Consider the following 24,034-nt stretch of genomic DNA (forward strand, 5'->3'; position numbering starts at 1 on the left):
TACTGTTCTCCTCTTTCATGGTATCATCTGCCTTCTTTCCAGCGTGACACACAAACTGCCGCTGCCTTTCTTTTCTCAACAAAACCGCCGTGCCTGTTTCTTCTTCAACAACAGGTCACCGCCGTCGACTGTTCTTCTTCAACAACAGGTCGCCGCCGCTGCCTTTCTTATCTCAACAAAACCGCCGTGCCTGTTTCTTCTTCAACAACAGGTTACCGCCGTCGACTGTTCTTCTTCAACAACAGATTCCAATTCTTTTCTAATTCTGTTCAGAGGTATCAACATGTCTTCTACTCCTGCCATGTCATCCTCCGCCGCCGCATCTTTCACGGCCTCCGCTTCTGGTTCGGCAAAATCAGACTTTCATCCGGCCCTTGCCGTCACCAACATCAAAAACAGCATTCCCTTTGTGCTCGAGATGGAGAAGGATCACTACACCATGTGGGCTGAATTGTTTGAGGTTCATGCTCGTGCCCACAAGGTTATCGACCACATCATTCCTCAACCCGGAAAAGAAAAGCCTTCTTCCACTGATGCTAATTTTGAAATGTGGACAATTCTTGATTCGACGGTCCTTCAATGGATTTATTCCACCATATCATTTGATCTTCTTACCACCATTATGGAAAAAGGATCCACTGCTATGGCTGCCGGGAACCGTTTAGCTGATATATTTGAGGACAATCAAAACTCCCGTGCCGTTGCCCTTGAACAAGATTTTTCATCCACTCGTATGGAGGATTTTCCTAATGTTTCTGCATATTGTCAACGTCTCAAGCAACTATCTGATCAATTGAAGAATGTTGGAGCACCAATCAGCAGTCACCGTTTGGTCCTTCAACTGGTTTCCGGACTATCTGAGCCATATCGTGGGGTTGCCACCTTGATTCGCCAAAGTAACCCCTTGCCATCATTTTTCCAGGCTCGCTCTATGCTCACCTTGGAAGAATCCGGCTTGGCAAAAATGCACAACACTAGTTCTCCCACTGCTTTGCACACCACTGTTCCACGGGACTCAGATGCTTCCTCCCAGCAGCGCTCCAATCGTCGTCAGAACAATCGCTCTGGTTCCGGCCGCAACCGCAACAATCAGACTCGCACAGGAGGGCGTGAACAGCGCGGTGGTTCCCGGTCTGGTGGTCCCTCTTGGACGCCTCAACCATGGCAGCAGCCCCAGTATCCATCCTGGTCTCCTTGGGGTTGGACCCCACCTCCTTGGAGTGTGCCTCCTTGCCCTTATCCTACTTCTCAGTGGACTCGCCCCACCGGTCCTACAGTGCAACCAGGCATCCTAGGTCAGCGTCCTCAGGCTCACACTACCTCAGCTTCACCAACCCCCACAGACATTGCAGCTGCTATGCACACCATGTCTCTCACTCCTCCAGATAGCACATGGTACATGGACACTGGAGCTTCGTCCCATACAGCGGCATCTCATGGTAATCTCTCGTCTTATTCTAATTTGAGTCATTTAAATCAGAAACTGATTGTTGGTAGTGGACAAGGTATTCCAATTCAAGGGTCTGGTCACACAACCATACCTACATCTCACAAACACAAAACCTTAAACCTTAACCGTGTTTTACACACACCACAAATTATTAAAAATTTGATTTCTGTGCGACAACTCACTACTGACAATAATGTTTCTGTTTCTTTTGATCCATTTGGTTTCTCGGTATTTGATTTTCAGACGGGGATTCCGCTCATGAGATGTAATAGCCTTGGTGATCTATACCCAGTCACCAACTACTACGAAATTGTAGTAGTTGTGTCAGAATTGTGGTTACTTTTCATAATTATAATTTTACGATTTATTTTGACTTTAAACTTTGAATTTTTTTTAACCAATTTTTTAGTATTTAATTAGTGTATCACAGACACTATACATTGATACACCGACACTAATAGTAATTTGAGAAAGAGTAATGATATTTGTACATCCAAATGATGACAACTTTGGCGACAACCTTACTTTTCTCTCTTCTTATTGGTCAAAAACAATGGAGAGAGAAAAAGGAAGAGAGAGGATAAGTATGTTATGTGAGTATGAGAGAGAAAGTTGTCCAAAAGTTGTCATAAAATGGTTGTACAAATATCATTTCTCTTTGAGAAAATGACATTGTTCAATGTAATCACATGTGTCAGTGTTGCACTTAACACATGTCGGAGTCGGTGTTGCACTCTAACACATGTTGGACATCGGATACAACTTCAATCAGAAGTATCGGTGCTACATAGCGTATATGTGCATACATAGTTGTTGTTTTTGGATTTCCAAACTGTTAAATTTGAATCTCCAAATTCTATCATCTACCGAAGTTGTTACTAGGTTGAGTCACGACCAGGTCGCTCTCTTTAAGACGTTTCGTGGCACTACCCAAAGTTGTGCAAGGTAGACTATCAACCACGCCGCCTCCAGGATAAAACAAGCCCAGCTACAACTGTTCGATTAACTACTGCACTGTAGATAAATCGTTCGAGAATTACACCCTCAAAATATGGCTCAATCGTTTGATCGAAGCCACTCGATACGGTACGTAACCGCTCTATTCGAAACCGTTCAAATTAATATGGTATTATTACCATTCTATTATGGTGCTGAGACCACTCAAATATGGCGTTACCACCATTCTAACTTCTCCAAAACATGAATATGGCACTACGACCACTCAAATATGGTGATACCACCATTTCTCCTTAAAATTATTAAAATAATATATATATTGTTAAGATCATTCTTTAATATGATCTTAATAGCACTCTATATTCCGAAGAATCATATATTATCGAAGGGAATATGAACCTAAGACCAAGGGACTATGGTCTTAAGAACACTCTTAATACCGAAGGGACATAAAGGAGTAGAAGAAGAAGAACGATTTGTTAAAATCGAAAGGGAGAAGAGAGAAAACCGCACAGGAAGCATCAACTGTGAGATTTTGGTGTGAAGAATGAGTGGGGCGAGCTCTCCTTTTATAGGCAGAGTTACTTGGGGATTAAGTTTGCTTAATCCTTAAGCAAACGCGTTTTACGCGTGACTTGGGGATTAAGTTTGCTTAATCCTCAAGCAAACGTGTTTTCTTAATTGGAAATATCCGGAAGCTTCTGGATACGGGTTTGGATCGGGTCGGAATGTAACACATCAATTTGTTACGCGTAACGCTTTCGTATAATGAAAAATTAATTAATTAATTAATTAATTTAACATTTTAAAGTGACAAAAAAATATATATCAATTTTTTTAAGCGTTCACCCGTTCACAAAATTGGGTACCCCAAGGGCACACCCTTAGAGGTCACTTTTCCCATATATAAACACTTACTAGTTGGGGTGACCCTTCAATGTGGGACATTTTTAAGTCACACCCACACACTAGTTTTTTCATAGTGTTTTTCTTTCCAATTTTCTTCACTAGAATTAACTAGTGTTCCAACAATCCCCCACTTGACTTCAAAATGGTTTCGAGAAATAACGTAAAACGTTTCCATAAGATTTGCTAATATACAAAGGTGTCGCCAACAACTTGAACCTTAGCATAGTGGAAGGTATTCTGATTTAACAAGAGTTGCTTACAGCATTGAACTCTATCTCAGACATAGAATCCACACACAAACCTTTTCATAGGTGTATTCTAAAAGCCCGTGCGTTTTAAGGCCCTGCACGTGTATCCCGGTTTTAACGAATGCTCTAGGAATTCTGCCTCGAAATTCCATAGGATCGGCCTAAGTTCCACATTCGTATAGGTGAGTCTATCAAGGGTACTCCTGTAGCTGTGTACCCCACTCAACATAGAGTATAGATCTCATTAAGAGTTACTATTACCTCATCCTTCTTTCGCTGCAGGATCATGCTTTCTAAATTCTTTCTCTCATAGCATGTTCTACCACTTCATGACTTGTTTTTACCCATTGAACCTATTTCTTGGGATCTCCAGTCATGTAGGTCGGGTTACCATCACTTGTGGGCTATAGGCATTAGTCCCATCCTACTGGATGTTTCTTGGACTTTCTCTCTATTAAGTCCTTTCGTCAAAGGATCAGCTAAGTTTTCATTCGTACGTACAAAATCAACTCTAACCGCTCCATTTAGAGATACACTCTCTAATCGTGCTATGTTTTCGCCTTATCTGTCGTCTCTTACCATTGTAATAACGATTCTTAAACTTTGCAATAGCCGCGGTACTATCACAATGAATTAACACAGCAGGTAACGGTTTTTCCCATAGAGGGATCTCAACTAGCAAGGATCTTAGCCAACTTGCTTCTTCACTAGTTTTATCTAGTGTTCTCATCTCAGATTCATTCCATAGTGGACTGAGTCAATATCATTTGTTTTAACAAACAACTCCTCTAGTGATGGTCAATGTGCAAACACTAGTCGCTAAATATTCATCTGAATGATGTTCAATTTATATCTTGTACCATTTAAGTACAATATGTTACTCCTAGTGAAGTAATCTTAGAGTCATAGTCTTCTCATGACTCTTTCTATAGCATGGCAATGCTTTCCATCCGTCTACTAGTAAACTTGCACAAGAGTTTCACGACATCGACAATGTCGGATCTAATACATTCAGTGGCATAGCTAAGTGCTGCCAATGATGCTCGTATATTCTTTTTTCTAGCTCCATCTCAAGTGTTCTTACACTTGGATCATAATATGTGATTGCAAGTTTACGGTGAAATAATTACATTTCTTTAAGATCTTCTCAACTTTGTGAGATTTATCAAAAAAGTTATCTTTTCTGATCTAGTAATCTTGAAACCAAGAATTACTTCAATTTTTTTTTTTGTTTAGGTCTTTCTTATCAATGTTGTTGATAAACAATGATTTCACATAATTCATAACATGAATCTTTAAATCAAATATGAGCAAGTCGTCTTCATAGAGACATATGATCGTGCAAATATTATTTGTCACTTTCATTCACTTTATACTCATTCGATAACATTAGAATGTCAAATTTTTCATGCCATTCCTCAGGAGTTTATTTTAGACCATTCAAATAATTATCTAACTTACAGACCTTGTTTTCTTGTCCATGAATTGCAAAAATTTTCAGGTTGTTTCATATAGACTTGTTCTTCTAGTTCACCATAAAAAGGCAACTTTCACATCCATTTGGAGTACTATCGAGTTATAAACGGCGGCTAAAGGGACTAGTACTCTTATGGATATGATTTTCGTGACTGGTGAATAAATGTCGAAGAAGTCTATATTTTTCTCTCTGTTTAAAACCTTTGACTACAAGGAAAGCCTTGTATTCATCAACCGTACCATCAGGTTTTAGTTCTTTTTTTTTTTTTCAAAATCCAAATACAACCGATTGGTTTTGCAACTATGAGACAAGTCAACCAAGTGTCATGTTTTGTTAGACTCTAGAAAATTCATTTCATCGTTTATTGCTTTTGCCATGATTATGCATCCAATGAGGATATAACTTCTTTAAGGCTTAATGAATCTTCTTCCAATGTATAAACCAAGTTCATACTCTTTAGCAATTTTAGCTTTCTTACCTCCTTGAGGTTCTATAACATCTTGTATGATGTTTTCATAACTATTTCTAATTACATGAATGTGATTAGATATAGTGCCCCCACTAGTTCTTAATTTTTAAAGGGAAATTTATTTTGCCCCCACTAATGTCGTGCTCCCATTAGAGCCCCCACTAGTGCTCCCACTATTCTTTAGTTAAAGGGGTAAATATTTACATAGAATTCTGCATCTTTTAAATTCTATGATGACTTTAACATTTAGGTCATAAAACCTATATGTTTCGTTATTTATCGCATACCCGATGAATACATATTCATAGGCTCTACTAGTGAGTTCAACTCTCTTGGGGTCCAGGATCTAAATATAGTCCAGACAATCCCAAGTTCAAAAAATAAGACAAGTTGGATTGTCTTTTCTTCAAAAATTTCTTAATTAGAATTTTTGTTCTTAGACTTGGGTACTCTATAAATTTCAATTTTCGTTATAAAAATTGAACATTCAAGCACATCAATTTTATTTTCCAAAATTCACAGTCATCAATAAATATGATAAAAATATCATTTTATCATTTCTAATTTATGTGTCATCAAATTAACACATATCATAATTTATTATGTTTAGAGATTCAATTCTCTAAATTCTGATTTATATGAACTTTTGGTTCATATATCTTGACTGCAATAAATAAAATTGTTTAATTATATAACTTTGGAATTAAGTCCAAGTTACTCAAGTTTAAAATTAAACACTTGTTCGTGATCAATTTTGATATGTCAAATATTTAAAATCACACAACTAATAACATAGAAGGAGAATTTAATTTTTAACATACCATCAAAGTGCAATCTTTTTCCACAACAGTGCATGGTACACAAGTCTCTCTTTAAGTCTGAGTCAACTCAGTCTTATTCAATAGAAATCTGAAATTCAGATTCTTTCTTAAACATAAATAGAATTTCACAATTCCATTTATTTTCCTTATTGCATATTTAAAAGTTTGGATTATGTAAAACGATCGATGCATATGTTTATCAATTCTTGTTAAAGATTTGAAAACCAGTACGTGATATCAATGTTTAAAAGAAAACAAAACACTTTTAGAATTCACCATAACAAAATAACAACCTTGCATTATTTTATTTTCCGCTCCAAACAATTTTTTATGTTTTGTAACAAACTAAACTTGTTTGGTTTTGTAACAAATTATTGTTTTCATCAAACAAATTTTTTTAGTAACTAATAATTTGTTTTGTAACAAATTATTGTTTTCATCGTTTCATTCGAAAGATGTAAATCTATAGCTTGATTTATCCTTAATGTATCTAGGGACAACTTAACCTCAATATGTAACTTCTTCGGTAGACATAGCAGATCGAAACGTCTTAAAATTGTTGTTTTTGGATTTCCAAACTGTTAAATTTGAATCTCCAAATTCTATCATCTACCGAAGTTGTTACTAGGTTGAGTCACGACTAGGTCGCTCTCTTTAAGACGTTTCGTGGCACTACCCAAAGTTGTGCAAGGTAGACTATCAACCACGCCGCCTCCAGGATAAAACAAGCCCAGCTACAACTGTTCGATTAACTACTGCACTGTAGATAAATCGTTCGAGAATTACACCCTCAAAATATGGCTCAATCGTTTGATCGAAGCCACTCGATACGGTACGTAACCGCTCTATTCGAAACCGTTCAAATTAATATGGTATTATTACCATTCTATTATGGTGCTGAGACCACTCAAATATGGCGTTACCACCATTCTAACTTCTCCAAAACATGAATATGGCACTACGACCACTCAAATATGGTGATACCACCATTTCTCCTTAAAATTATTAAAATAATATATATATTGTTAAGATCATTCTTTAATATGATCTTAATAGCACTCTATATTCCGAAGAATCATATATTATCGAAGGGAATATGAACCTAAGACCAAGGGACTATGGTCTTAAGAACACTCTTAATACCGAAGGGACAGAAAGGAGTAGAAGAAGAAGAACGATTTGTTAAAATCGAAAGGGAGAAGAGAGAAAACCGCACAGGAAGCATCAACTGTGAGATTTTGGTGTGAAGAATGAGTGGGGCGAGCTCTCCTTTTATAGGCAGAGTTACTTGGGGATTAAGTTTGCTTAATCCTTAAGCAAACGCGTTTTACGCGTGACTTGGGGATTAAGTTTGCTTAATCCTCAAGCAAACGTGTTTTCTTAATTGGAAATATCCGGAAGCTTCTGGATACGGGTTTGGATCGGGTCGGAATGTAACACATCAATTTGTTACGCGTAACGCTTTCGTATAATGAAAAATTAATTAATTAATTAATTAATTTAACATTTTAAAGTGACAAAAAAATATATATCAATTTTTTTAAGCGTTCACCCGTTCACAAAATTGGGTACCCCAAGGGCACACCCTTAGAGGTCACTTTTCCCATATATAAACACTTACTAGTTGGGGTGACCCTTCAATGTGGGACATTTTTAAGTCACACCCACACACTAGTTTTTTCATAGTGTTTTTCTTTCCAATTTTCTTCACTAGAATTAACTAGTGTTCCAACAATAGTTAAACCTGCAAGCTAAGTTAAAAATTGAATTTGAGAAGCTAACGGCAATTGGCAAAGTCGTATTTGTTTTGTAAACTGTTATGATAAGTTTCTTTTAATATATATTTAATCTTATCATAAGTCCATTCGGAGTATTTAGTTGAAACCGGTCCAAGGTTTAGAATCTTTGTAATTGGTCGTATTCATGTGTAATGTTGTGTTGCTACTGCTATTTGTTGCTGTTTTGATGTGTTTGGTTTTTGGTTTTGTAGGTTGAGAAGGATAGCGAGATTGAGAGTTTGAGGACGGAGGTGGGCAAGCTGCACAGGTCAAAGAGGCAGTTGAATGAGCAGAAGGATTTGGAGCTTGGTGAGAAGAACGTAACCATCAGGAGTTACCTTGATAAGATTGTCCATTTGATGAAAAATGCTGCCCAGAAGGAAGCATGTGTTACTGAAGTCGAGGCGGAATTGGGGAGATGCCCGGCTGCTTGCACTTGCCTTCAGCAGGAGAAGATGATTGTTGAGAGGCAGAATGCTTGGCTGAATGAGGAGTTGACTGCTAAAATTGAGACAAGCAAGAAGATGAATGAACTAAGCAATTTTCCTCTCCAAAGCTTTTCCACTGAACCGTACGTCTTTCTTGATCTTTTTGCTGTTTTGAGGTATGTGACTATGTAATGGTTCTCAAAATTGAGAGTATAATAAAATTGATAATTGTGAATTGATTATTGAATGAAGAGTAAAATTGATAGATTAGAACTCAATTAAAATTGATGTTCTTAGTACATAAAGGTTAAAGGAAAAGATAGAAGAAATTACTCTACTAGAGAGTACCAAAGGGAGAGAGGAGAGACTTTCATCATTTTTCTTTCATATCTTTCTTGTTAACCATTGCTCCCTTTTATAGAAGATTAAGAGAATATTTTCTTATTAGAATTATCCCTTAATTGTTGGATCAAGTGACACATGTCCCTTTTCTCTAACCAATTGTTGATTCACTTTAATGACTTGGCTTTGCTTATATTTGGATCATAACATTACTCCCCCATTAAAATCAACCTTGTCCTCAAGGTTGTGATGTAGACAAGTCTTCATAAAGTCAAATGCATCTTCCAAAGTGTCATCTAACATCAGTTTTACCTTTCCAAATAATAAAAGTTTGCCTGGATCCCACTGTTTGAATTGTAAGAGCTTGACAGGTTGTGAGTTTTGCCTTTGTGCAGAGGACATGCTCCTAATGATTGTGTAAACCCAAGCTATATGCCAATCAGTAATGGCAAAGCTCTTCAGGTGCATGTGTAATCGAGTTGTGGCTCGATGTTCCATCATCAAAAAGCTTAGCCCAGCCATGAACAAGAACAGAAAGTTAGGTTGCAGAGCCAATGAAATATCCAAAAGAAAGTTTCTTACATTCCATTGAGATTTCACTATAGATTTATACCAAGGATTCAATGTCTTGCTCTTGGCGCCACTTGATGTGTATCCTATAGATGTTGACCATTTAATTTCATTCAGCCAATCATGAATCATGCTAACAAAAATTGCACTCGGACTAGAAACAATATTTGTAGTTAGTGATTTTTCTGCAATTGCATCAAGGTTTGTATCAACAAAGACTCGGACATGAAGGGGAATCTCAAATATCATTACTGCTGCAACCTTTCTTGTTTCTTCAAACCTTCCAATATAATTGTAGTTTTGATGTCTACATTTAAGTAAAGAGCTTTCTTTGTTAAAAACCATAGTTTTAGAAGCAATAAAATTGACAAAAGATGGGCTGAGATCAGCCCGTTGCATACAAGCTTCGATTGTTTTGGCTAAAATGTATCCATGAGGCCTCTCATTGTAAATGCTCCAAAACAGGCAAAACAACACTAATGCCTCTGCAGTATAACTGAGTGTAGCAGTCACATAAATCATGAAAGAGCGAGTAACCGCAAGAAAAAAGGATGTTCCATGGTGTTTAGCACCTAGCAAATCTGTAACAGCTGCTTGTACATGCTTGATCTTTTCCATATAAATTGCAAGGCTCAATGCCATAGCTATAGGCATACCTTTAGGAACAGCAACTGTAAAAGTTGTGATCGGAAAAGAAAACAAGCTCACCATTTCCAAGGCATCATCATGAGAAATATCAGTCCAGTAGCTCCAAAAGTGATTCTGACATGGTTCAATAACAAAACTACTAGGCAAATGAATTAAAATTCCTAGCTCAAGAGTTAAGAACACACCACCCATTATTGGTATCATGCTCTCATGTTGAAGAAGCCTAATTGGTTTGCAACTACCAATGATAAAGCTCTTAATTCTCTCAATTGATTTCTTGCCACATTTCTCTTTGAAGACTTCTTGTACCCATCTCTTTGTGTGCAAGAACAACGTCCCAACAGAATCATTATCCCAAAGTATTATATATGTGGGGTCATAATACCAAGAAGCTACACCAACTTCCACACTCAGTTTGAATTCCCTCCTCAACCAACAAACAAACACATCAACCATAATTCTAAGTACAAGCTCACTGTAATTTGGGCCAGCATTTATGATTATGAGCCAAACAATTCTTAATTCCATAAACTTGAAAGCAAGGGCAACAATATTGAATTTCCCATACAAGATGACACTAGTAGGTTCTACTGTATCAGATGTGTCAATATCATGATGCACAAGATTTTCATGGAATTCTATTTCAAATAGAAAACTAGTAAGAGTGAATTTTGGTGTTGAGGGAACTTTTATCAAACAGATGGTGGGAATCACCTGAGGACCCAACGTTGGTGGTATGGTCATTTGAATCCTGTGTTCCATACCCATCGCATACACCAGCCCTAACTATGCGAACAACAGTAGGACACACAGAAATTTGTGGATGAAATTCATGAGCAACAACTCGTGAGTCGGTTGGTCCCGGATCATATGGATAGGTGTGCCTTATAAGAACAGTGGTTTATATTATTTTTGAATGAATTACAATTGTGAGAATAATCTCTATTAATAGATAGAGAGTGAACCGAGAGCATTCAGGCACTATGCTACAATCAGGGAAATATATAATACTACATAAATACATATAATACAATTACTATATTTACATGATTTGTTTTGTTGTCTCATTGACTTTTGAGCTGTGACAGTTCCATGCTTTGATTTTCTGTGGTATGACTTTTGCTCCTCATTAATTCTTTATTATTTCATATTAATTCTCCTATATGCCTGAGGGACGCCTCCGCCGTGAAAGAGTGCGTTGCATCACCGAGAAGAGGTATACCAATTGGATCGTCATCCATCATCGTATTTCTCGTATCCGCTACGCCGATTTCTTCCGAAGTAGCATTCAACGATTCTAGAACATTGCTTTTCTCAACCATATCATGAAGGTTGAGACTCTCCAAATGGACTATCAGGGGTGGTGCTTGTTCAAAGTTGCCTTGAATAACAACTTTGCTACAACCCAACAAATCTGGTGTGTTGATAAGCTTTGTAGTTGTTGAATCTGGTAATGCAACAATTCCACCATTGAAGTCACTCGTCGGAATTTCTGTTGCCACCGTTAAATCCGGCACAAGCACTTGAGGAACTTCAATCTGTTCATCGGATAAAAGAAACGTGTTCCAAACCTCAAGAACCTCATTCAGCGACTTTTGGAAACTGCTATCGAGCTTCATCAATGGCGATGGTTCTTGATCCGGTTCCTCTTCGTTCTCGTCGACTATCGGCAAGATGCATCGATCTTCAGGTTTAAAACGCCATAAAAGTGCAATTGATAGATTAGAACTCAATTAAAATTGATGTTCTTAGTACATAAAGGTTAAAGGAAAAGATAGAAGAAATTACTCTACTAGAGAGTACCAAAGGGAGAGATGAGAGACTTTCATCATTTTTCTTTCATATCTTTCTTGTTAACCATTGCTCCCTTTTATAGAAGATTAAGAGAATATTTTCTTATTAGAATTATCCCTTAATTGTTGGATCAAGTGACACATGTCCCTTTTCTCTGACCAATTGTTGATTCACTTTAATGACTTGGCTTTGCTTATATTTGGGATTTTTTTTTTCTTCTGCCCCTATCACCAAAAAAAATGATGTCTACCCCTAGTTCAAAATTATTGATACAAATGCCCTTGTTCTTCTTTTAACTTGGCGAGCATCAGCATTTTTTCAACTTCTTCGGCAAGCTTGCAGGCTTTTTCAGAACTTTATGTAAGTTCTGCATATGGAATGGCGATCAATTCTTTTTTTTTAATTTTTTTTGATGTTCTTGGATTGAAATGGCGAGCAAAGCCATTTTTATTTGACTGCCATGGTTCCATATTTAAATTACCGAGCATGCCATTTTAAGTTCATCTAATTTAAAAAAAAAATTGAAAGAAGGTTCATCTAATTTAATGAATACGTTGTATTATTATTCTTTAATGGAGTTGCGATCATCGTTTATCCTACGTTGTATATAAATATTTTTAATTAAAAAGTATTAATAAATACACAAGTGAAATGATAATAATAATAATAATAATAATAATAATAATAATAATTATATTAAGATAATTCGGAATAAAATACATTACGAAAAAATTTAACTACTGATGATTAACAGTTGGACAATTCCTGCGAATATGACTGGTTGGATGTAGTACTCATGGACACAAAATCAAGATAAGATAAATGTAATAGATGTTTTAAGTTTATAACAATGTTTCATTTTAATGTATTTTTGGTAAATGCTTAATAAAAAAAATTATTTTAGGTTATTTTTTAAATTCAAGAAAAGTGATTTTTTAATAAAAAAAATTGTTAAACAAAAAGAAAACAAAAGTTAGATCGAAATAAAAAAAAGAAGAATAAATATAGAAAAAAATGGCATTGCAATCTTTCAAAAAAATAATATAGAAATGGCATGCTTCCTGGTAGAACACAAATAAATAGGAATGGCATGCTCGCCATTTTACAAGTAGAACACAAATAAAAAATGGCTTGCTCGCCAATTCAAACAAAGAACATGAATTAAAAACTTAAGGCCAAATACCTCCCTGGGTCCTTTAAGTTTCACGTTTGTAACAGATAGGTCCTTTAAGTTTCAAAGGTTACAGATAGGTCCTTTAAGTTTCTAAGGTTTCAGATAGGTCCTTTAAGTTTCGAGTTTGTTTCAAATAGGTCCTTTCTATCAACCTCCGTTAAGGACCTATCTGAAACCTTAGAAACTTAAAGGACCTATCTGTAACCTTTGAAACTTAAAGGACCTATATGTTACAAACGTGAAACTTAAAGGACCCAGGGAGGTATTTGGCCAAAACTTAAAAAAAAACCTGCTCGCCAACTTAATTCAGACAGAACCTGCGAGTTGCAGAGAATTGTTGAAAAAAGGTCATGCTCGCCAACTTAAAAGAAGAACAAGGGTATTTGTAACATTAATTTTCAACTAGGGGCAGACATAACATTTTTTTTTTTGTGATAGGGGCAGAAAAAAAAAATATTCTATATTTGGATCATAACAGACTATACTCATTTTTCCATCTTTTTCTTTTGTGTGTTGCTTTTCTCTCTTAAGTAGCTGGATATGTCAAGCCTCAAGGTGCATCGTAAATAGATAGAATTTCATGCTCATTTTTTGGTTGAGAAACATTGATTGAAATATGCAAAAATCTACCACTTCTGCTTTGAAAGATGATGTAGCTCTTAGTTTATTTAAGTAACCTAGCCATGCTGAATAACATAGTTGATAACATTGTGCAATGGTCATTTTCATTCATTTGATTGTAGTGTTGGAATGCAATAGGAATTAGAATTTATTTTAGAAATAAGTTAAGAGGTCAAAGGTCTGACTTTAGCAGAAAAGTGCTGGGAAATCCAGTAATATTAGAGAACAGAACCTTCCTACAAGAATGGTAAAAAAAAAACCTGAACGATTATCGGCTTCTCCACTACCCCCCCGGTTATTTGCGTCCTTGTTATTGATTGCCTGATTCCTCACTATTCACCTCTGATGAGTACAGTACCACAGCCCTGTCAAATCATGGTTATCGAATCAAGTAGACCTATTTTATTTTTAAATTATGATTTGAATATAGGACAGTTAAGTAAAAAAAAAAAGTTACATATGCACAAAACTTAAGCTGATATATATTTGAACTTCAAAGTAATTCAAGTTATAAATCTAGATGTCGAAAAAGAAGTGATCGGCCACACAGTTTAAGGGATTGGTGTAATTATGCAATTAATATGAATGTATTTAGATTCATGCCCAAAATAGATATGACAAAGGTTTTGTCATATTGACAAAGTTGTGATCGGCCACACGGTTTAAGGTTTTGCCCAAAATAGATATGACAAAGTTGAAACATCACTACGACCTTTTTTTACAAAGATTTTCATTAGTTGCCATTTTGTCATGGGAAATGAGCCAAATACTAAAGGATTTTCATGGAGTGATTCAACTTTTCCAGTTCATCTTAGACAGCAAATGATTGGCCTTTTTGGGTGACAAAATTATACGCACCTTTAAAACTCATCATCAAAGCAGAGGCAGACCAAACAAGCTGATCTTTTATCAAAAGTTGGAATGATGGTTTTAATCTCATGCCTCTACACTTCAAATATGTTATTATTCAGAATCGACCAAGAACTATCAATATTAAAATGTTGGAAATGAATATTATTCAGAATCGCAGACAATGAATATTACTAGAAATACTGATCAAATCAACCACGGGCCTGAACAACCAATGATCAGTCCAAACATTAATGTGAGAGTCATCCCCAATCTGCCAGGAAGTATTATTGCTAATAACCTCCAAAATAGGATGCTTACCAGTCCAAATTAGTATCTTAACAATTTTAATTCTCTTTCAGTAGATATTCTTTATGAAGTAGTAGTGAAAGGTAATGTAAGTTTTCATTTTGGGATTTTGTGCAATATCAACCTATGTAATTGAATCTCTCCTCAACCTTTCTTCATGTATATAGTTTTGAAAAATGCTTAGTCATGGTCATGCAGGGCTTTATTTTCCCCTAGGAACATATTTCTTAGTACCTTTCCCTTTTTGTTACAGGTGGCTAACATCTATTGATGACATTCAAAAACAGGTAATTCGAGAGTTTCCTTTTCATTTTATAGTAGTTTACTATGTTTGTATGTGTTTCATCAAGCAGTTTGTTCTAGAGCTTAGTTTGGCCTGTTCCTTTAATGTTATTCTTGTTGCTGTAATATTGTGACTGTTAATGTAAGTGCGCGCTTCTGGAAAAGCTAGAACTACTAAGCTTATTCTACAAGGTGGGCTCAGTTACATGGGCCAATGTATATATATACCACAAGGTTATATACAAACCAAATTTTCTGTCAGACCACTCAGCTTATGGTCTTTGTTGTTAGTTTCTTTCTCCTGATTATTTGCTAGGTCCTCGAGTTCCATTTGATTGTGATTGTGTTCCATTCGTCTTATTTTCGCACTTGAGCCTTGATTGGTCATTGGTCTTCTTCTCACATGATCAAATTATCTTATGCAAATACGGTACTTGCATCACATTTGCTTACACGCTTTTTCACATTGGTTGTAATTCAAACGGTCCCCATTGAATCATGTGGGTCTTAATAAATTTTGGCGGGATTGATATGAGTTTCAACTATCAGAGTATCATCTTTCCAATCTAACTTTTAGTCGAATATTCATGAGAAGTTGAATGAGAAATCTTACATCTATGGCACAATCTTTATGAGCTTCTTGTTTGTCGGTCAATTCCTCCTCAATTTCTCCTCGAAGCCGATGATCTTATTGGGAAGCTAAATCATGATTTTCAAGTTTTGAGACAATAAGATAAAGTGTTACTTTTGAATCTTTACAGGGCACAATACTTTTGAAGGAATTCCAAGATATACAAGTTCCTTGTGGGTCATTTGGTAATAAAATTAATGCTAATGCAAGGAATATTTCTTCAAGAACAAGTACCACTACTGAAGCTGAAAGTATCATATCAGAGCACCTTGTAAGTTTTTTGGATTTATTTTTTATCTCTAGTTTTTGAACTTCTGTATTTCATTCTTGCATGTATTCAACTCAATTTGGGATGCAGATAACCTTCAAGGAAATTAATGGATCAGTTAAGCAGACCGTCCAACTCAAGCTTTGTACGCAGTCTCTGTGAACAGTTTGAAAAGTAGGAGGTGGAATTCAAGGTTGGTTGGGAAAGAATTTTTTTTTCTTTCTATTATTATGTTGCAGAACATAAAGGCGCCTAGATTATACGGTTATCATTATATACAATTGAATTCTAGGAAAAGCTTGCAATGGAACTCAAAAAACATACAGAAGAAGCTGCTTCTAAAGTTGCAATTGTTCTGCAGAGAGCGGAAGAGCAAGGGCAGATGATTGAATCGCTTAATACATATGTAAGCATTTATAGTGTTTTTTTTATTTTTTATTTTAGCAACAGTGAAAGGTTTATAACAGAGACCAACTGGTATTGCTAAAAGAAATAGGGAAAATCCTAAACTACAGTAGAATTCCTAGAGTATTCGAGAGGCTCTAGACTCTCCCAATGCCAAAAGGCCCCAAGTCTATACAAAATGAAAAGATGATTCCCTCTCTAATCCTCCTATCTATTTATAGGCAGTCTACCTCTCAACACATCCACTAGCATAGGTTAAATAACAATGAGAAGATTAGAATCTATAAAAATGTAATTTAAGATGTTTTTTTATCTTTAAAACATCCATTTGAGATTTAAGGATTTTGTCTCAACAATAGAGTGATGCAAGAGGGTCTTAACTCAATTTGGTTGACTGTCATTTGATCAACATCAAGAGGTGAATATGAATCAAGTAGTCGAGGGTATCAAGCATTTATCAATTTGGTTGATTGTATTTTTGTATGATTATCTATTATTTTTGATAAACTTGGACTAATTTATTAATATATTGTTCTTTACGTTGATGGGGGTAACATAAACCAAATTATTTTATTTATTCAATCTTTTATTTATTTCATTTGCTTCAAAATGTTTATATTGGAGCGATAGCTTCTTCAATTATAGTAATCATTTTGTAAAATACATTTGAAGCTAATAGTTGTTTTGTTTTATAACTCTACTCCTGTTTCACTCCATTTGTGTAAATGGATGTTATCCCTTTTTTCTTTTTCTGTACTGCAAACACTGAATCCTCAACTGGGCTCTTGGTAAAGTTGCAGAACCTGGGTGTTGTGTCATTGCAGTCCATGTAGTTAAGACTTCAGGTAGAAAAAGAAGTTACTTCAATGAAGATTATTAAAAGAAGTACTTATCTTGCACTAGCATTTTCCCCTTAAACATTTTAAAATTCTCCTGATTAGTAAACGAAGTTACTTCAATGCAGATTTTGTTTGGAAAACAAACAGTTTGATATTTAGAGGTTTCATGAAGGCCTATGGGTGACCGGCACCAGTTGTTTGCATGCACCTTCACATAGTCATGTTTATGTGCCTTTCAATTTCGATGTTTAGATGTCCAAGACAAATTTGCAACTGTAAGCCTTTGACTCTAGCTGTAATATTTAGTACTATAACGACTCTTTTTAGAACTTGCATACATGGATTGTTTTCTAAAAAAGGGATTAATATTATTTAAGATAACCATAGTTGAATATTTTCTCCCTACTATTCACAAGGTACTTTATCTACTTTACAACTACTGTTTTTTCTATTCGTAATTAGTGGCCTTGTTAGTCTTGTGCATCGGGTTTATTTATCCACATGGGTGTGCTTTATTTATAAATGAATGTATGTGCAACCCGAATTGACGTTTCAATAGTCTCATTCTTGAAACTTGATTCTTTGACATTATTATGTGACACTAATTTTGGGATTAATTTACAGTCTACTGAATACAATATATTAAAATAATTCTCTGAACTAGTTAATATCGAATGTAATCTATACCAACCTTGAGTTGGTCCAAGTGGAACTGGACTCAAATTGCTTAAATAAGGTTTCATGTTTGAGTCTTGTGGATGGAATAAAAATGAGTTTGGGAGGAGAAACTCTTTTGAAGGTGGACAATCAGATTCTCCGGCAGAGATTTAGTTATTTTCAAAGTCAGTGAATACAATGCGCCAATAATATAGTTAAATTTTTTTTCTATGTTATAGATAACAATTTAAACACTTATATCACATAAGGTATTATCACAAAGTAAGATTAATGACAAGCATAGTAATTGCAACTAGGGAAAGGCCATGATTGACAGTATTTGCCCAAGCACCTGAAGGAGGTGGAGGTGGAGTTGGAGGTGGTGGTGCAGGTGCAGGTGCAGCGGGAGCATTAACATTAGTCACCGCGGGAAGAGGTGGGTCAACAACGTTTGCAACCTCAAGAGGTGGAAGTGGTGCTTCTGCTGGTGGCAGTAATGTTAGTAGAACAGTACTTTGTAGTTCCCCTACCTGAGCTGGTAAGATGGTAGGCACATTGTGGGGGTCACTACATGGGCTTCCTGCATAGTATATTGAAGAAAATCATCCAACCACATTAGTTTTTTCTTAGAAAAAATGAATTATCAATTTGATCTCTGAAATTGTAGACATTGAATCAATTTATTTCTTGTAATTAACGGAATTTTGAAAGGATCATTGAAATTGAAAATTGTCGCTCATACTATTACTTTCAGCTAGGTCAATTTAGTCCCTGCAATTGTCTGGGGACTAGTGTGTTCGAGAACTTACAAATTCAATGATCATTTTCAAATTTTGATAATTTCAGAGTTAAATAGCGATTCACTCGTCATCTTCTGTTTCATTCATTATGAGTTAAATCGTAATTTTTTCGTACTAATCAATTGAACTGAAGAGATTGAATTTCTTACCGAGATATCTATTTGTAGTGGCTGGAAAATCTGTGACTACTCCATCAACCATGGCAGAATGGATGTAAGTAGCAATCTCCATATTAGGGTCTGACCAGTAATCAAAAACCAAAGACATGAACTCATTCATAAGAGTATGAACAAATACTGTGAGGTTTGCATCTTTCAACTCCTTAACAACATTAGTCATTCCTGTTAGCAAAGAACCAGATACTTTAAAAATAGCTGATTTTGGAAGATTCACTGCTTCTGCATACTTCTTAATTTCATCAACGGTTTTCTTAGGTGCATCGCCTATTTGATCTTCAACTAAAAACACTCTTTTGTAAGATGAAATGTCTTTATACTTGGATAGCACGGAGCTATCGTCGGATTGAATCAGAACTTGTTGTGTGACTTGCTTGTCAAAAGTTGCATTACTTAAGGCAGTGCTTACAGCACCAACAATGTCAAGGCCTTTCTTTGAAGCAAGGTAAGCAGCATTCTGTGAGAAAATTAAGGACAGTTAGATAGATTTATAAACTTTTTAGTCTTAAATATTATTTTCATCCATGCAAAATACATATTCTGCTTTTAGACTCTAATCTTTTTTGTTGGTTTTAGTCCCTGAATAAGATATTTTGTTTTCTCTTGTTTTTTGGTTATAGTCCTTCTAATATTTTTTCATGTTAGTTCTAGAACAGTAATATGTGGACCATATAAGGACTAATTTCAACATGAACAAATATTATACGGACTACAATACAAAAAGGATAAAAAACAATGTTTCGGGGACTAAAACAAAAAAAAAATATTACATGAACGAAAAAACATATCTAAGTAAATTTTTTATGACAGAGAGATTGGAATGCATACTGATTACCTCTATGTTTATTAAAATGCCAGTGACTGCCTTAGCCTTGGCCAACTCCAAAAATTCAGACAGCAAAACAAATTTACCACTATTCTTGTTTGCTGGATTTCTTTGGAAGCTACTGCCAAAAGGGCTAGAAATTTGAGCTGAAGCAAGAAACAAAGTACCTTAAGTTCATTGTTCAAATATTAAAGGCTAGATCTGTTCATGAATTTTAGAAGTCATATGGAAGCATTACGTTGCAAGGACTGAATCTCATTCCATGTGAGATCAAATGAGAAAATTCCACTCTTTGGTTGAATTTCTGGAATATTAGAAGATCGCGACATGAATTTAGTCACAGCAGTTGTATCTGCCATTAGGTCTGCAGTGTTTAAGCAGAATGAAATTCCATCTTTTGTCATCTGAACTGAGCAATCTATAATATCAGCTCCATCATCTATTGCTTGCTGATAAGCAAGATCAGTGGAACCTGGATATACACCACTTGCTCCATTATTGCTTATGATCAAAGCTTGTCCTGTAAAAGAAAATGCATTAGGTTAGCTTCTTATTTTCATGCTTTGCTGCATCTTGTTTATAAGGTTCTATGACTTGGATTGATTTAAAAATAAAACTATTACCTTTTTTCAGCAGGGTATTGTTCTGTGCAAAGCATGCTGGAAAACAAGAAACTTATGAGAATTAGAACTTAGTTTCAAAGCCGAAATTTCTTCTTTTGAACCACTGTTGCAAGCATATATAGTTTTAGCAAATTGAAGTCAGCAGCTGCAATTGTAGTCGCAATATAATTTTTTTTTTGATATCTCCGCAACCTCATGGAGACTCTAATTGTGTCATAATATGAGGTTTTACAGAGCTCTGGGTCTCTGCAATTGCATTAGCCGTGCTATAAAAGTTTTGGAGACCTCATCAACCTCATTGTGACCATAATTGCAGTATCATTGAAGGAAATTTAAAACCTTAGTTGGCAATGAAGAAATTTTGCAATTCATAAAATGTTGATCACTAAGGTAGAAGATTTTCAATTCACCTATTGAATTTGATGCCGCTGAAGGAAAATCAGTAACAAGACCATCAACAGATTCCCCTTTCACTATAAATTGTAGGTACTCAGCTGTAGGATCATAGTTATAACTATAACTTGAAAAGAAATCATTAGCAAAGCCAGTAGCATACACTTCTAGTCCTTGTTTGTGTGCATCAGGTACTAATGTTGTGGGAGGCCCCAAGTATTTGTCTGGTTTAACTGGCCATATATATTCTTTTGGCACCATTATGCCTGATGCATATGACTTGATTGCTGCAAGGTCCTTCACAATGGTGCTATATGGCTGCTTTGTTGTGGGTTCAACATCGTTACCGTTAAGAAATTGAAAGACAACCTTAGTTTTCATCTTGTTCACTTTCCCATTGATGCTTCTTAAGAAACCAATCTCTGGAGATGAAACAAAGTCTATCTTATAAAGGGTCAACATTTCTAGTACAATATCAACTAACTTTACTCCGTGTTGGTTATAAAACGCTTCGTACTGCAATAGAAAAATCAATTTGAACATAACGAAACTATTATAAAATGCTTTTGGATCTGCTATGGATATTGGTATTCATGTCATGAGATAATGAGGGAGAGAACCTGAACATTCAACCAGAACCTTGGTGGAGTTTTGCCACTTAGTACATCATCAGCATTAAGTGCTGGAGAGATGCCATCATAGAAATCTGGACGAGAAAAAATGGCCTGATTCACTGCAACATAGCAAAAATCCAGAACTTTAAAATCTACAAAATGTTAATGTTTATGATTAAATCACTGTTAATTTTATCATCATAGCTTCATAAAACCTCTATTAGTTCTGAATTTCATAGTTCATGTTGCTACAATAATGTTATGTATAAAGCTTGAATAATGTGCAGAAGAGTCTTTTGATATGCATCAATTATCTTACTTTCTTTTCCTTTCTTTCCTGTTGTTACTCATAATGGCTTACTTTTTCATACTTTGTTTATGCAGATCCAGAATACAGTTGGTTGTATAAATGGTTTTCTATTACTAACCAAACATTTTGGTTTGATATTAATTATAAATAAAAAGGTTTGATCCTAAATCATATGTTTAATCAAAGTTACTAGCTATGTATGGAATAAATTCCATGCACTACGATTAATTTGCAGTACCAACATGGTGTGACACTAGTAGTAGATGCCGGAGTCTCTTTTAACCATTTGCTCTAGAGCTCGATCTCTGGCCGATGTGTATGAAAAATCATATGTTGGGAGATATTAACTCCTTAAATGATTCTCAATTATCCTGAGGTATTAGTCTTTGCAGCTGAGTGCGGGTAATATGTTTGTTAGTGTACACTAATTACGGCAAAGTTAAATTGCAAGCACAAATACATGAAAAAGATAGAGATTGGTTGAAGATTCACTTGTGACATTGTTGGAAATCTGAGCACCAGTGTAATCCACCATAAAGTGTCCTTTCACATCCTTCCCATTAATGTTGTAAGTTTTCTCTTTTGGATCAAACGTTGCTATACTTGTTGCATTGTCAAGATTGATTCCTGTCACACAAAATGCACCATCATCTTTTGTAAACTGAAGATTGCAAAGAAAAATGCTAATTTTGTTTGATATTCCAATTGTTTCTGCACTGCTGCCTTCTGGGAATAGTCCAATTGCTTCTGGACTGCCTTCTGGGAATAGACCTGTGAATCCTCCACGTGCTATTACAAGTGGCTCGTTTCCTACAAAAATTAAATGTTAAAGAGTCACCATCCTTAACATTGGCACAAATAAAAAAAAAAAAGATAGTCTGATGCACTAAAGCTACTGCGTACGCAGGGTCCAGGAAGGGGTCCTATCATTCCCCGTTTTAATTCATTGTTTTGGATGAGTTCTTATCTAACACTCTTATATGATTTTATATGATTTTAAAGAGTGTAAGAGTGAAACTCGCAAACGACAAATAAGAGAAATATTGCATGTTCAAACCCACACCCTAACACATCAAATATTCTCCACAAACTTTTACCATCTCATTTGTACTTATGGGTAACACTTTTATCCTATAAATCATTAATTTCTTATTATATTGTGTCTGCCAAACAAGTATTTAAAACTTTGAAAATATGATGAAAATATGACATGTGTAAATAGAAAATATGACATTATTACCAACCACTTAATGTTGACCATCTGTACTTAGGTAGATTTTGAAGTGGATGTTTCCGGGCAGCTAAGGTTGCATGGATCAACAACAAAACAAGAAACAAGCTTCTCAACATCTTGTTAATTATTTTCCTGTCATATATTTCAAATTCAAAGTTAATATTAATGAAAACTAAACAAAAGTAGAAATCAAAACAACACATGAAGTATGATCCTCCTTGTAACGTTCATTTTTGCATTAAAGTTCTTAGTATCGTTTTCATTGTTGATATAGTGGTTTCGAGAGTTTTTTTTTTCTTCATCTTCATTAATTGTACATTTCATTAGAAAATATCAAACTATTTCTTTCATCAAAGAAAACTAAGAAACCAAATAATAAAAGTTTGAACAATAACTCCCTTTTTACAATAAAATATACAATATTCTTCATATTATTAAATTTCGATTGACAAATTTTGCACTTTTTTTGTTACTATATTAAAATCTAGCAACAATAGAGAGTTGCTGGGTGATTCACTTTTATAATAACAATTTATTTGATGAGTCACATTTGATGTAAATCAACACCATAATAAAAATAACACGAAACTATAACCATACTTACCAGAAAATCCACATGAGTTTGTTAGAAAACCCTCAACTACAAGGGAATATGATGAAAGTGAAGCAGGGTGATTGTAACTTTTTTTGTTGAAGGGAGAGTGATTGTAACTAATGAGTAGGAACATTGAAACCGAATTGAAGCTTTTGTTATTTAATTTCCACACATTTTTCCGTATGAATAGATATGCTGGTCAGCATTTCCTCTCAAAAAGGACAACCAATTGAGAATGCCATTTCATGAATTTTTAATTTTATTTATTATGCTTATTTCAGTCAAACTTCATTATTAAAAACTGTGGATTTTTCTTTTTATAACTGATGTTGCATCTTACAAATAAAAACAAATGAGATCAATCTCAAAGAACAACATTTAGTTGAGATGATATATGTCTCTTATGACTTAATCATGATCCGAAGATTTGAACCCGAGCACTATTAGAAACAAATGAGATCAATCTCAAAGAACAACGTTTAGTTGAGATGATATATGTCTCTTATGACTTAATCACGATCCGAAGATTTGAACCCG

General features: G+C 35.2%; 4 protein-coding genes across 14 annotated transcripts; 2 read left to right on the top strand and 2 right to left on the bottom strand.

Annotated features, from left to right (window-relative positions):
• The first annotated feature begins 251 nt into the window (after positions 1-251).
• Positions 252-8,352, top strand: LOC146946686 (uncharacterized). Its single transcript, XM_085748285.1, has 2 exons — positions 252-1,785; positions 8,322-8,352. Exons 1-2 carry the CDS (start codon positions 284-286, stop codon positions 8,350-8,352), a joined length of 1,533 nt encoding a protein of 510 aa, XP_085604411.1. The 5' UTR covers positions 252-283.
• LOC146946687 (nuclear-pore anchor-like) lies at positions 8,239-21,664 on the top strand. Of its 11 annotated transcripts, none has more exons than XM_085744644.1 (11): positions 8,239-8,680; positions 15,098-15,131; positions 15,888-16,028; positions 16,116-16,218; positions 16,318-16,431; positions 17,225-17,315; positions 17,395-17,544; positions 18,231-18,464; positions 18,894-19,029; positions 19,161-19,347; positions 19,761-21,664. In XM_085744644.1, exons 1-4 carry the CDS (start codon positions 8,469-8,471, stop codon positions 16,185-16,187), a joined length of 459 nt encoding a protein of 152 aa, XP_085600770.1. In that variant the 5' UTR covers positions 8,239-8,468; the 3' UTR covers positions 16,188-16,218; positions 16,318-16,431; positions 17,225-17,315; positions 17,395-17,544; positions 18,231-18,464; positions 18,894-19,029; positions 19,161-19,347; positions 19,761-21,664. The 11 variants fall into 11 exon arrangements, with proteins under 11 accessions (XP_085600770.1, XP_085600760.1, XP_085600761.1 ...); XM_085744634.1 differs by having other exon boundaries at positions 8,321-8,713; XM_085744635.1 differs by having other exon boundaries at positions 8,321-8,713; positions 17,231-17,315.
• LOC146946688 (uncharacterized) lies at positions 8,751-10,983 on the bottom strand. Its single transcript, XM_085744633.1, has 2 exons — positions 9,493-10,983; positions 8,751-9,387 (listed from the first exon to the last, which is right to left on the bottom strand). The coding sequence occupies exons 1-2, from the start codon at positions 10,863-10,865 to the stop codon at positions 9,081-9,083; spliced, it is 1,680 nt and encodes a 559-aa protein (XP_085600759.1). The 5' UTR covers positions 10,866-10,983; the 3' UTR covers positions 8,751-9,080.
• LOC146946689 (glycerophosphodiester phosphodiesterase GDPDL7-like) lies at positions 18,061-23,738 on the bottom strand. The gene is made up of 10 exons (XM_085744632.1): positions 23,507-23,738; positions 22,913-23,034; positions 22,161-22,478; positions 21,365-21,477; positions 20,762-21,260; positions 20,352-20,387; positions 19,967-20,248; positions 19,738-19,874; positions 18,876-19,359; positions 18,061-18,506 (listed from the first exon to the last, which is right to left on the bottom strand). The coding sequence occupies exons 1-10, from the start codon at positions 23,518-23,520 to the stop codon at positions 18,202-18,204; spliced, it is 2,310 nt and encodes a 769-aa protein (XP_085600758.1). The 5' UTR covers positions 23,521-23,738; the 3' UTR covers positions 18,061-18,201.
• Positions 23,739-24,034: the final 296 nt, after the last annotated feature.

The sequence above is a fragment of the Medicago sativa genome, chromosome 2 (assembly GCF_051527215.1).
Source record: "Medicago sativa cultivar Bolivia chromosome 2, Bolivia_mono, whole genome shotgun sequence".
Taxonomy (NCBI): domain Eukaryota; kingdom Viridiplantae; phylum Streptophyta; class Magnoliopsida; order Fabales; family Fabaceae; genus Medicago; species Medicago sativa.